Source organism: Triturus cristatus, chromosome 10, assembly GCF_964204655.1.
Source record: "Triturus cristatus chromosome 10, aTriCri1.1, whole genome shotgun sequence".
In the NCBI taxonomy this organism is placed as follows: Eukaryota; Metazoa; Chordata; class Amphibia; order Caudata; family Salamandridae; genus Triturus; species Triturus cristatus.
The window spans coordinates 605,053,568-605,066,372 of NC_140593.1; the positions used below are offsets into that span (position 1 = coordinate 605,053,568).

The window sequence follows — 12,805 nt, forward strand, 5'->3', positions numbered from 1 at the left end:
TCAAATTACCTCTGTCTCTCCGGTGGAATGGACAGACCACTTCTTGGTGTCCATCCTCTGCCCGGTTTCGGCCACTCCTTCCATCTCTATGGCTAGATGGGTTCAGAAGAGGGCTTGGAAAAAGCTTCGGCTAGAGGACTTTCATCGTCTTCTGTTAGAGGAGCCGCTTGGCCCTTTGACGGATGTGGAAAGGGGGTATGACCTCTTCTGCTCATGGATAACTAGGGCCTTGGACTCTCTGATACCCATCGTTTCAACTAAAACCAATCCCAGAGAGTCGAGTCCCTGGTACGATGGCACTCTCCGGGCCCTAAAGGGTGCCTGTAGACGAGCAGAGAGGGCTTGGAGGAAAACCTATGGGGCTGATCTAAAAGCTGCATACGCCAAGTCCGTTAAGCTCTACCATCGAGCTATCTGCCGAGCCCGTGCGGCTTTTTATGCCACCGTATTCCGGAACAGTCCGAATCCGTCAAAAGCCATCTTTAAGGCCGTAAAAGATCTCACAGCGAAGCGGACTACCTCTACGACCGTGAGCTCCCTTTCCCATTGTGAATCCCTTGCATCTTACTTCTTGGGGAAGATCCAAGCTATATATAGGACATTCCCTAGCATAAGGTTCACTGAGGAAAGTATAATTGGGGACCACCATCAGACTACACTGCTTGTTTTCCCCCCCCTCACCTTGGATGGTTTTGACAAACTTGCGCTGCAAGTCAAATCTGGGTCCCCATCTGATCCAGTAAGGCCTGCTCTCTTCCGAGACCAAGCTTTTATGGGGCGTACAGCCGTATGCTCCCTTGTCAACCTCTCCTTGGAAACGGGAACTGTTCCATCTAAGTGGAAACAAGCTGTGGTGTCCCCGATCATTAAAAAGCCCAGCCTGGACCCTTCCAAGCCTGAAAGTTATCGCCCCATCTCGTTGTTACCCTGGCCAGCCAAGATCACGGAGGCCCATGTCAACCTGGCCCTGTCTGAACATCTGACTCGGACCAATGCCCTCGACCCCACACAAAACGGATTCCGTGCTGGGCACAGTACGGAAACTGCGCTACTTGTGATGGTGGAACATCTCCGGGCAAGGTTGGATGCTGGGCAAACGGCGGCGCTTATTTTGTTAGATCTTAGCGCCGCCTTTGATACGGTAGACCACAGCATCCTCCTGCGTCGGCTCGAGGAGACTGGCATTGGCGGTCAGGAGTTGCAATGGTTCCGCTCCTTTTTAGATGACCGCTCCTTCTGTGTTGCCATCCCTCCCTTCAAGTCCAACTACCAACCACTGGCCATGGGGGTTCCGCAAGGGTCCTCGCTGAGTCCCACGTTGTTCAATCTTTACGTGAGACCGCTGGCTGATGTCGCTAAGCAGTGGGGCCTTACTTTGGTCTCATATGCTGACGACACTCAGCTGGCGGTTACTCTCAGTGGGGATGCTGAGATTGAGGCCCCCAGGTTTCAGTCCGGACTGAAGGCGGTGGCTAGCTGGCTGACAGGCAGTTGCCTTCAGCTAAACGCCACTAAAACAGAGGTGATGGTCGTCGGGAAGGGAGTGGAGCTGTGGGGTGACCACTGGTGGCCCTCAGAGTTGGGACCTACTCCGATCCCGGTATCGGAAGTGAAAAATCTGGGGGTATGGCTGGATGCGGGCCTCTCCTTTGTAGGCCATACTAAAAGAACCGCGGCCTGTTGTTTCGGTCTCCTGAGGGGCTTGAGACCTGTTCTCAAGTTCTTTGATGCCCCGACCAGGCAGCTGGTGATCCAGGCTACTATCATCTCTCGCCTGGATTACGCCAGCTCTCTCCTGGCTGGGGCTAACCAGGCTGAGCTAACCCGTTTACAACGGGTTCAGAATGCTGCGGCGAGGGCGATTGTTGGCTTGCCCAGATTCTGCTCAGTGACAGGTGTCCTTCGCTCCCTACACTGGCTTCCGGTCAGGAAGCGCATCCTCTTCAAGGTTTTGTGCCTTGCTTTTAAAATCTTGAGAGGTACAGGCCCGGAAATCTTGTCGAGTTGTCTGTCTTTGTATGTCCCTGCCCGTAGCCTTCGCTCTCAGGGTCTGGCCCTTGCGGTGGTTCCCAGATTCAGGCTTAGCCGCATGGGAGGCCGCTCGTTTAGGGTAATGGCTGCGTCAGCATGGAACTCCTTGCCTGTTGAAATCCGTTTGCTGGAGGACCTTCTGACCTTTCGGAGGGCTATAAAAACCTTCTTGTTTTAGCTGTTTCTTAGTTTCTGTTTTTAGCCTGTGGTTGTGTTACGTGCTACCTTGTCTCTGCGCCAGGACGCTCCTTGGCTGGAGTATCTGTGCGCACAATAAATAGTCGTAACATAACATAACATAACATAACCGTGCTGAACATTAAAGGCTTCACTGAGCTAATGTAACCAAATAAGTTACTGTTTAATATCAAACGTAGATAGACGCACTTGGTGCTCACCTTAATGAAGTACACTACCACCGGACTGCTACCACTTCCGTGTAGACGAAAAGAGGAACGTCATGACGTGTACATGAAACGCGCTACATCTTAAAGGCAACACGGGTTCTCGGTAACCAATCAACAGACATGTTGCTTTATTCGTATTCTCACGACGACAAAAAAGTGAATGAATATGTGTCATCGGAAAGCAACCTCCCCTGTGGGAAGTGTGGAATGGAGGGACCGGCATATAAAGACTTTAACACATGATAAACCAACAGGATTTCCGTGTATTACTCGTGTTAATGAAAGATAGTGATATAAGTATCGAGACGATCTATGTGAAAAAAAGTAAGAAGAAGCAAAATATATACAAGAGCAGAAAGTTTGTGCAAATCTTTTACATAAACAAAGAAGGGACCATTGTTAACAACAACTCGAATACCCCATTACAAATTATCACTATTTACAAAAAAACACAATAATTCATAGTGATCATTTAGACCACCCGGGATGGTGGCGCCTAGGAGTTTTATCCAAAAAGTTTCTCTGCGTGCTAATGATGTGTTGAAATCTAACTCTGGGGTTTGTTCAATTTTTTCCAAAATGGTAAATCTGAGTTGGGGAATTGTGTCTGAGGAGTTAACCCAATGTGTTGCTAAGCATGAATTGAGATTTTTGTTGTGAATCATGCTTTTGTGCTCTACAATGGCGGTCTTTATTTTTCTTGATGTTCTTCCTACATACACAAGCCCACATGGGCATTGGATGGCATATATGACACCCTCGGTATTACAGTCCGATGTGTGTTGTAGCAATATCTTTTGACCTGTGTGAGGATGTGCAAAGGTGTTGCCCAGAATTATATTGCTGCACTGTCCACAATTCCAACACTTTTTCATTCATTTATAATTGGAAGTCGTTTCTACAGGTTTAGGTTTTAAAAGTTCTCGTAAGTTCTTCGAGCAATTGTGTGCAAATAGAGGTTTATGTTGGAATACAGATGTGAAATCGGGTTCTTGTTCAATGATTTCCCAACGATTCCTGATTGGTCTTTTGATCTTAAAAGCCTGTGCTGATTGTTTCAGGACAAACACTTCGCGTTGTATCTTGGGTTTGTCAGATTTTTTTAGTAGGTCTTCCCGTTTTTTTTTCGGTAACTGTAAATTCTGCTTCTGACAGTACCTTCTCAGGATATCCTCTCTGTTTGTATCTATGCAGTTGTTCCTTGATCAAGATGGCGCTTTGGGCTGGTTCTGATGTGATCCTCTTGATTCTAATTAGTTGGTATACTGGTAAATGATTTTTTAAGGAAGTTGGATGTGCGCTAGAATAATGAAGCGCATTATTCACATCTGTTGGTTTTCTGTAAACCTTCGTTGCTAAGCCTGTCCCTGATTTTTGGATTTCAATGTCCAGAAATTGTATACTATGAGACTGAATGTTGTGTGTGAACTGTATTCTAGGGTTACACTGATTCAGTTCCCGTATGCTGTCTTCCAAAAGTGACCGACTTCCTTTCCAAAGAACTAATATATCGTCTATATAACGTATATATGCGACGATATTATCTTGCCAAGTTTGATTGTGTAAAATGTGTGTGTGCTCGAAATAGGCCATAAAGGTATTAGCATATGACGGTGTTCCCGGAAAACCCATAGACGTACCAGTTTGTTGTAAATAGAAATTTTGTTTCCAAGAGAAGTAACTATGGTATAATGAGAAATGAAGTAGCTCCAGTTGAAATACTCCTAAATTTTCTTCAGTGGAGGTGTTCAGTGGTCTCCATTCTACGGCCTCAAAACCTTCATTATGGGCAATGGAAGTGTATAAGGCGGTGACATCAATGGTACACAGTAATATCTCGTCGTTGAAATGGTGGCGCAATCTTTCAAGTTTCAAAAGGCAGTCCGTGGTATCTTTTACGTAAGTTTCCCAACTTTGTACTATGAGGCATACCTGGGAAGGTATGCCTCATTACCGAATCGGTAAATACTGATTCATAATTACCGAATTATTCCGATTCGGTAAAATTTACCGAATTATAACCTACATCACATTTACCGATTCATAAATACTGAATCGGTAAAATTCGGTATTTATGAATCGGTAAATGTGAGGCTACCTACATATGGCCCAGGGTGTCATATACACCATCCAATGCCCATGTGGGCTTGTGTATGTAGGAAGAACATCAAGAAAAATAAAGACCCGCATTGTAGAACACAAAAGCATGATTCGCAACAAAAATCTCAATTCATGCTTAGCAACACATTGGGTTAACTCCTCACACACAATTCCCCAACTCAGATTTACCATTTTGGAAAAAATTGAACAAACCCCAGAGTTAGATTTCAACACATCATTGGCACGCAGAGAAACATTTTGGATAAAACTCCTAGGCACCACCATCCCGGGTGGTCTAAATGATCACTATGAATTATTGTGTTTTTTGTAAATAGTGATAATTTGTAATGGGGTATTCGAGTTGTTGTTAACACTGGTCCCTTCTTTGTTTATGTAAAGGATTTGCACAAACTTTCTGCTCTTGTATATATTTCGCTTCTTCTTACTTTTTTCACATAGATCGTCTGGATACTTAGATCACTTTCTTTCATTAACACGAGTAATACACGGAAATCCTGTTGGTTTATCATGTGTTAAAGTCTTTATATGCCGGTCCCTTCATTCCACACTTCCCACAGGGGAGGTTGCTTTCCGATCACACATATTCATTCACTTTTTTGTCGTCGTGAGAATACGAATAAAGCAACATGTCTGTTGATTGGTTACCGAGAACCCGTGTTGCCTTTAAGATGTAGCCCATTTCATGTACACGTCATGACGTTCCTCTTTTCGTCTACACGGAAGTGGTAGCAGTCCGGTGGTAGTGTACTTCATTAAGGTGAGCACCGAGTGCGTCTATCTATGTGTGATATTAAACAGTAACGTTGTTTGGTTACATTAGCTCAGTGAAGCCTTTAATGTTCAGCACGGTAAATTTCACTCTTTATCCTTTCAGCCACTGTCTCCTCTTATGACACTTCTGGTAAGCACCACGTGTTCTGATTAGTTTTATTTATTTTTTTCGTTGCGTTTTTTTCGCAGTTCGAATATTGAATCTTTTTTTCATCTACTTCACTTTCAGTGACCTACATCAGCGATTCACTCTTAGTAAACCTGAGAGTCTTTCGCGCTTTGCATGGAAAACGTTCATTCATTTGTTAATTATCCGATGGACGTCTATTTCTAGTTGTCTACGGAAGTCACTCTTTGGTGAGCTTTAGCCCCCTCATCTTTTTTTATCAAGCTCATGTAGTACACGTTAGGAAGGACATCTTCATGTGATGTTCCACTCTTTTTATCCTTGTCATTTTCAGCAACGAGGTTGACGTCGTATGGTGCGGCACGGGTATGTGCTATCTTTCACATTACGTATGACGACTTTTTAAATATTCACCCACGTTTTCAATCACAGCACTTTTTTATGGATACTTTGCATGTCACGAAGTTTACCGATTCCCACTGGCGATTTACACCAATAAGGTACAACACACAGTGCACAGCATGTTCATCTGGTGTCTTTTGACTTCACTGGTGGTGACAATTCTATCACGCAAGCACTTAAAAAATCAAACCTAGAGCTTTATGTCTTCTCTTCTTTCATCCATGTGCAAATCCTTGCGTTGACAATGTACACTGTTCGTTTATAACAATTTATTACATGTCTGGTTACTTCTTGTTTTGTTGTAGCTGCAGTTGGAGGGAACAGAAACGATTATTCATCCCATTTTCCCTTGACAAACACCCCTGAAGAAGGGTTTTCTGAAACTCGAAATGCATTGGGAATTTTTTTGATTTTGTAATGTGGATGAAACATGGACTTGTTCTGATGCTTACTAAGAAGTTAATTAGCGAGCATTGGAGCTTTGTACACATTTATTCTAAATTCTGACAGAGTGGAATATGTTTAATTTTCAGTTTGAATAATGAAATGGTGCAATACAATGTTTTGAAAAAGAACTGTTTATTGATTACATAGTCTCAAGTTTTGCAAACAGTTATATAACAAATTCAACGACTAGTTTTGAAACCCACAGGGACATCAGCTGTGCATGTCACAGACCTGGGTAAATCCAGGCCTCATAATAGTAGCTTATTCCCCAGGGGTCAGGGCTGTGCCCCTTCATGAGGTAGCACGCAGACACATCACTAAACACTTATTAAGCTTTTTGATTACACATGATAACACATATTTCTGACTAGATGTGCAGGCCCACTTCTACACAAAGTATCTCAGCGGTAGGATTTTTGCCATAACACACTTGAAATTACGTGACGTGCTGTAATGCTGTCATTTCATGAATTTTACATAATAAGTGTAACGCAAATTACTCAAGATTATGCTGTGTAACAACAATGTAGCACAGGACTATTAACAGAAAATGTCAGGTGGAATTAAGTATATTATCATCAATAAAATAAGTTGTATTTGATGACTGATTATTCTAATGAGTCGCAAAGCATTGCTTTAGTGGACACTGTTCATGGGACTGTTTACTTTCCTGTAATTGTCTTTCTTTATTGGGTTATCATACATAACCATAAAAGTACACATATATACAAACAGTGACCTATTACAGTACAACATTAAAACACAATTGAACATCAATGATTAATGCTTGAACTCTCTTGTCACACAGTAAAGTATATCAATTTACTTGGCAAAATCTATATTAAAAAAGCTGATAAAATGAAGTTTGATCAGGATATGTTATGTGCAAGAAATGATAGACAAGCAAGAATCTCATGGTCCGCCATGTGAGCCCCAGTCTCTCCGGTTAGGTTCTCCATAAATAACTAACGATGCTATATGACAAGAAACGTCTTGAGAATTATAATAATATAAGAATTATTAGAATATTAAAGATACTAGGCATGGCAATAAAAATTCTGATCACCCTATATAAAACCAGTGTTAAAAAAGAAGAAAAAAAACAGCCAGCATAAGATCCATCTGCAGGGGCCTACAGTACATGATTAGAAGTGAGGCCTGGACTACATATGAAATGTGCAAAAAAGGCATAGAGTGTGCAATGTGCAAAGGAAAAGAGGTTGCGGCACTAGAACAGGGGGCAGTATGCTAGCAACCGTATGAGTCCCACTTGTCCGTTGGGGGCACACTGTCCTTTAATCCTACCCCTGTAGTGCCCTAAAGCATATAAAGTGCCAGTGCATACGTGACTTGATATAGGTGCTGGAGAGTAATGTATATTGAAAACAATATTCAGGCCTGATATTGTGAGGATACAAGCAGTTATATAATCTAGGATAGCTATGATGTTGCTAAAGGTCTAATTCCATGGTGGTTTTCTTTATCCTCAGATACCACATAGCTGCCAATAATTTGCAAATGGAAAAAACAACAGGCCCACTTGTATCTGTGGTACATATTGTAAGTGCAGTGATGCGATCCTTGAGGCCTAGCATTCTGCATAGTGGAGCTATCTAGCACCGCCGTTGTTTTTTATATGCAGGGCAAAAAAATAAAACATGTTCGATGGACTCAATGGCTCTGCAGCCCAAAGGGCACTCAATTGATGCACCCGACCCCCTTTTCCAATGGCAAGTGAAGGGAGCTAACGGTTAGGTGCCTACCGTAAACTTGATAGAAAGTGTTCGAACATGCGGATTTCCAACCAGATCTAAATAGGGTTCAAGCTCAAAATCACACTTGAATGAAAGAAAAGCATCAGTCAAAGGGCCCTGACTGGATCGGGGAACATATTTTTCACTTTAGTATGCATTTGGTATGCCTGTTATTTTAATACATCCAACCAATGACATTTATACATAAGTCTGTAATAACAAAATACTTCCTAAAAATGATATTGATTTATTTTATGTTAACTACTGTTACTAATGTTCTATATTATACATGTCATTCCTAACAGCATTCATGAAGTTCCTGCAATCAAGACCTTGAATAAATTAGAATTTGTGTAAGTAAAGTATTTCAGACTTTATTATTGTTTTCAGTATAAGCCATAGCAGTTACAGTCATAAAACAATAAATACCATCAATATAAAGTAGAAATACACTGTAAAAAGTGACGGTTATAAGCCCTGCACATCATCTACTATTTCATAATTCTAAATTACGAATTAATGTGCAAATCCAGTGACAGAAAACGTAACCTAACAAAACTAATCCCCAGTCCAGAGTCTGAGTTTATCTCTTCATGATCCTCCAGGCTGCCCATAGGTAACTTGCTACTGACATGTAAATCAGAGGGATATCTGCTCTATAGCAAAGTGCAAGTGCATTATTGCTTTTTGTAATTGAGAACAATTTAAGAAGAGACACTAACCATTGACGGCGTGGATTTAGAGTTTTAGTGTGAAATGATAAAAAAAAAATATTAGAAACTATTTTCCCTTTTTTAAACTACTGGCAGTGTTGTTATTTCTATAAGGCATCAGAGCACAAGATATGGATAGTTTACTTTTAACGATTCCAATTTTACCCGTAATCTATTATAAGGCACCTAGCGGTAAACATTATACTAGAAACAGCAGCGCTCCCTGCTACCTGGGGCAATCGCTTTTTAGAAGGTTAAATGTGACAGAAGTGAATGCATGATTGCTCTCTCTCCTATGCTTTATACCGTATTATGTTCTCATTCACGTAGCTAAATCATTTATTATTATTGCATTTGTATGTAACCGATTTTCAAACAAATATTGTGTGAGTTAAAGTTAGCCTTCTGTACCCCTCTTTGCCTGCCACAGCAGAACGTTGCAGTTCCATTAGTACTTCCTTTCATATTCAAGGTTGAAACCCAGACACGCTAATGAATGGTACATTTTACTCTGCATGCCTATCCCTGGTCATAGCTGTGCTCCCACACCAGAGAGAATCGAGACCGAGCAAGACGGCCTTGGAAGTCCAATAACGTGTATCCACCCTGCAGGTGGTAGCTCATCTTTCTATGCTTCCCTTTGTTCAGTGTATGCCCAAGTTGTATTTTTCCATTAGGGGCGGGACTTGGGGGTTGTTGGAAAGCTTATTCTGTGTTGTCAAGTGTTCTGAAGTCAGTCCCTGTACAGCCATCTGATGGGATTGGTCAGTCTGGACTCCACTGCAGTGTAACTACTAATAAAATAGTTAGTTCATATTCTCTACTGCGTCACCGACTCTTAATTTCTTGGAAAGCTAAGAGGAGGTCGCGAGTTACCGGGTGACCCTAATTGGATCACTTCCTTCAAATGGAATGACTATTTCCTTCATTAGGGTAACAAAGAGCCCATGGGTGGCTAGCAAAAACTATGTGCCCCGCTAGTGAAATGCCACTCTTCCTGATATGACACTGTATACACTTGTGGCACTATCAGAGTCTTATAGAGGGTAACAGTCCCAGAAATAAGCTGTGAATACAGCACAGTCCCACTGTCAGTAATGACAAAATAACTCGGGCTCCATGAGTTTGCTTCCAAGTTTCACAGCCTAAAATGCTTTTAATAAACAAGATTTCCAAGACTTCTTGTTCTGTGCCAGGGATATCCACTACAGCTGAGTAGGATTGAAAGTTGTAGTGGTTAGATTTGCTTTCTGCCTTAGAGAAACCCGGCTCTGCTGGGAGTGCTGCTGGCTCCTTTTCCTGGGAGTAAAACTAAATATTCATGGAGAGTTGACATGATGTGGGGTCTCTAGGCTAGGGATCTATGATTGCAAAAGGGATGCAGCCCACAAAAAGGGTAGTTCGTCAGCTTCTTACAGTTGGTATCCCAATGCCTTGAGGGTTATAGGTTGCAGGCATCCTCTTGCTGGCCTTCAGCCTCTTATAAGGTCAAGGGGCCCTTCTGCCTTCTTCCAAAACACAGGCACAAGGTGTACTGGGGGTGGAAAACAAGTAATAAGTCTGTGCTATTCCCTGTTGATGATAATTGTACTTGTACTTAACAGCCTCCTTACCCGTGTACATACTTTCTTTAATAAAGTGGTCTTGTACCTGGGCAGAAGATAAACCTTATTTGTATGGGGCCACCACACCCCATGCAACTGAACAAATACCTACTTGCCAAAGTGCAAGCACTAAATTTGCAACCATGCATTGCATATTACAGAAGTGGATGCACACAAACATATGCAAATACCCATTGTACTCCAGGATAGTTTGTTATTATGTCACCTGGATGTATTCCCTGGCAGAGTTGCACTCCTGCGTACTGCTGTTCCCTCCCATTTGCCAGATGTAGGGAAAAACAGCGGGTATGCATTCTGATTACCAGTACCCCTCCGATAGACCTAGAAAGAATGTGCATATGGTACCTACCATCTATCATTGGATGACCTGATTTGAAGATGTCTAAAGAAGGTGAATTAAGGAAAGATTTTCTGGAATGTCAAATGTGTGCCATGTGCCATTCGTATATTCTTGAATATAGGAGCTTGTTTCCCCATGACTAAATAGTGAGGCAGATCCCAGCTTTCCTCCCCTCTCCTCCCTTTTCAGCAGTTCCGGATCCTACACTGCACCTAACACATCAGACGTCAGAAAAACAGGTCACATATTGATGGGAGCGTACATAGGTATAATTGGTGTAGCTGCAACTGGGCCAAAGGGTGTAGCGAGTTCACTTTACTACAGTTATGTGTGTCTTTTACAGCCCAAATATTGGGAAAGGCCCCATTCTTTAGGGACTTCGGTACCCTTCCTAAGCCACTGATGGATGACTTGGCATGTAGGCCCCTGCTAGAAATTATACCAGGTGGGTCGTAATGCAGTTTGATGTCTATGCCTCTGAATTTCCGAAGATATACCCCTAGAATATGTAATTGTAAGAAAACCAATCCTGTAGTCACATATTGATAAATGAAATAATACAAGGTTAATATCTGAGCCTAAACATTCTCATCCACTGTAAACTACCTGGTATTCTGCCAGAACTTTGACTACAGAATATCATGGGACCAAAATATCGTGGCAAAAATACGGAGGACCTAAATATCCTGAAAAGTTTATATAGGTATGCATAGGCTTACAATACTGAACTCCACATATATGTACCTTGACGACATATATGTCTTCAAGTTATATAGATGAGGAGTGAAGACTAGTAAAGCTATACTTATCTACACATACCTTTTCAATATTTGGTCCTTGATATTTAAGCCTGGATGTTTTGGCCCCATGATATTCTTGTCCTCCATATTCATTCATGCAACCAACTAGCTATCCAATAAAATAAACCACATGTTCTATTTCTTGTAGGCTTGGACCAGTCTGGGGCTCTGAGGGATTCTGCAAACTTGTGAAAATTCTTCCAGCATTTTCATCTCTTCTGCATTTGGAGTAAGTGAACCTCATTTTGTTTATCACCATTCAACAATATGATGATAAACCATTTTTGTCCATTTCAAAGGGTGCTAATCAGAGTGGGGAGATCACACCGCACCTGGTAAGGCTGGTAAGTCCTGCATCCTTCAGAATCAGAGTTTCCTGAATGAAGTCTGTTGGACCTCGCCCTCTATGGAGGATCACCCCAAACGTTTTGCCCTCATACCTCCTGTTTTGCTGAATTCACTTTTGTTGGCTTTAGGACTCTGTGCTCTTTACCACTGCTAACCAGTGCTAAAGTGTTGGTGCTATTTCCATAGAACATGGTAAAGTTGGTCTACACCTAGTTGGTACATTTAAGTTACTTATAAGTCTCTGGTAGATGGGTACTACCTGGAGCCAAGCCCTGTAAAAAGAAATTCTACCGGAGGGCCTGCAGCACTCATTGTGCCACTGTTAGACCTGTCAGCCTTAGGTTGGTCTTCCCCCAATCTTTTTGCCTTCCTCCTCCATTTTTGCTGATCTTGTTTTTGCTCCCCTTAGGACTATACTCAGAGCACTTTACCACTGCTAACCAGTGCTAAAGTGCAATTGCTCACTCGTTTGAACATGGTAACATTGGTTTATCCTTAATAGGCATATTTACTTATAAGACCCTAGTGAAGTGCACTACATGTGCCCGGGCCTGTAAATTAAAAGCTACTAGTGGACCTACAGCATTCAGTGTGCCACCCAGTTAAGTTGCCCTTCCATTGCCATTGCAGCCTTTGCGTGCATTTTTAACTGCCATGTCGACCTGGCAAAATAAATCTTTACAAGGCCCAAACGTTCAGTTTTTATGCATATAAGTCACCCTGAGGGTAGGTCCTGGACAGTCCAGAGGGCAGGGTGCAGTGTATTGAAAAGGGAGGACATGTACTTTTAGATTTTACATGTCCAGGTTGTGAAAAATTCTTACATACGTTTTTCACCACTGCAAGAACTACCTCTCCCATAGACTAACATTTGGGTTACTTTATTACATTTAATAAGCTGCAATATACAAATGGGAAC

The 12,805-nt window shown here is 42.1% G+C and overlaps 1 protein-coding gene across 9 annotated transcripts in view; it reads left to right on the plus strand.

The window, feature by feature from the left end:
• Positions 1 to 12,805, plus strand: part of CIITA (class II major histocompatibility complex transactivator) — a 473,615-nt gene that overhangs the window by 388,531 nt on the left and 72,279 nt on the right. For all 9 annotated transcript variants that reach the window (XM_085632115.1, XM_085632119.1, XM_085632121.1 and 6 more), the window contains 2 exons: positions 8,366 to 8,413; positions 11,687 to 11,767. In XM_085632115.1, the coding sequence (XP_085488241.1) occupies positions 8,366 to 8,413; positions 11,687 to 11,767 (129 nt within the window). The remainder of the gene's footprint in view (positions 1 to 8,365; positions 8,414 to 11,686; positions 11,768 to 12,805) is intronic.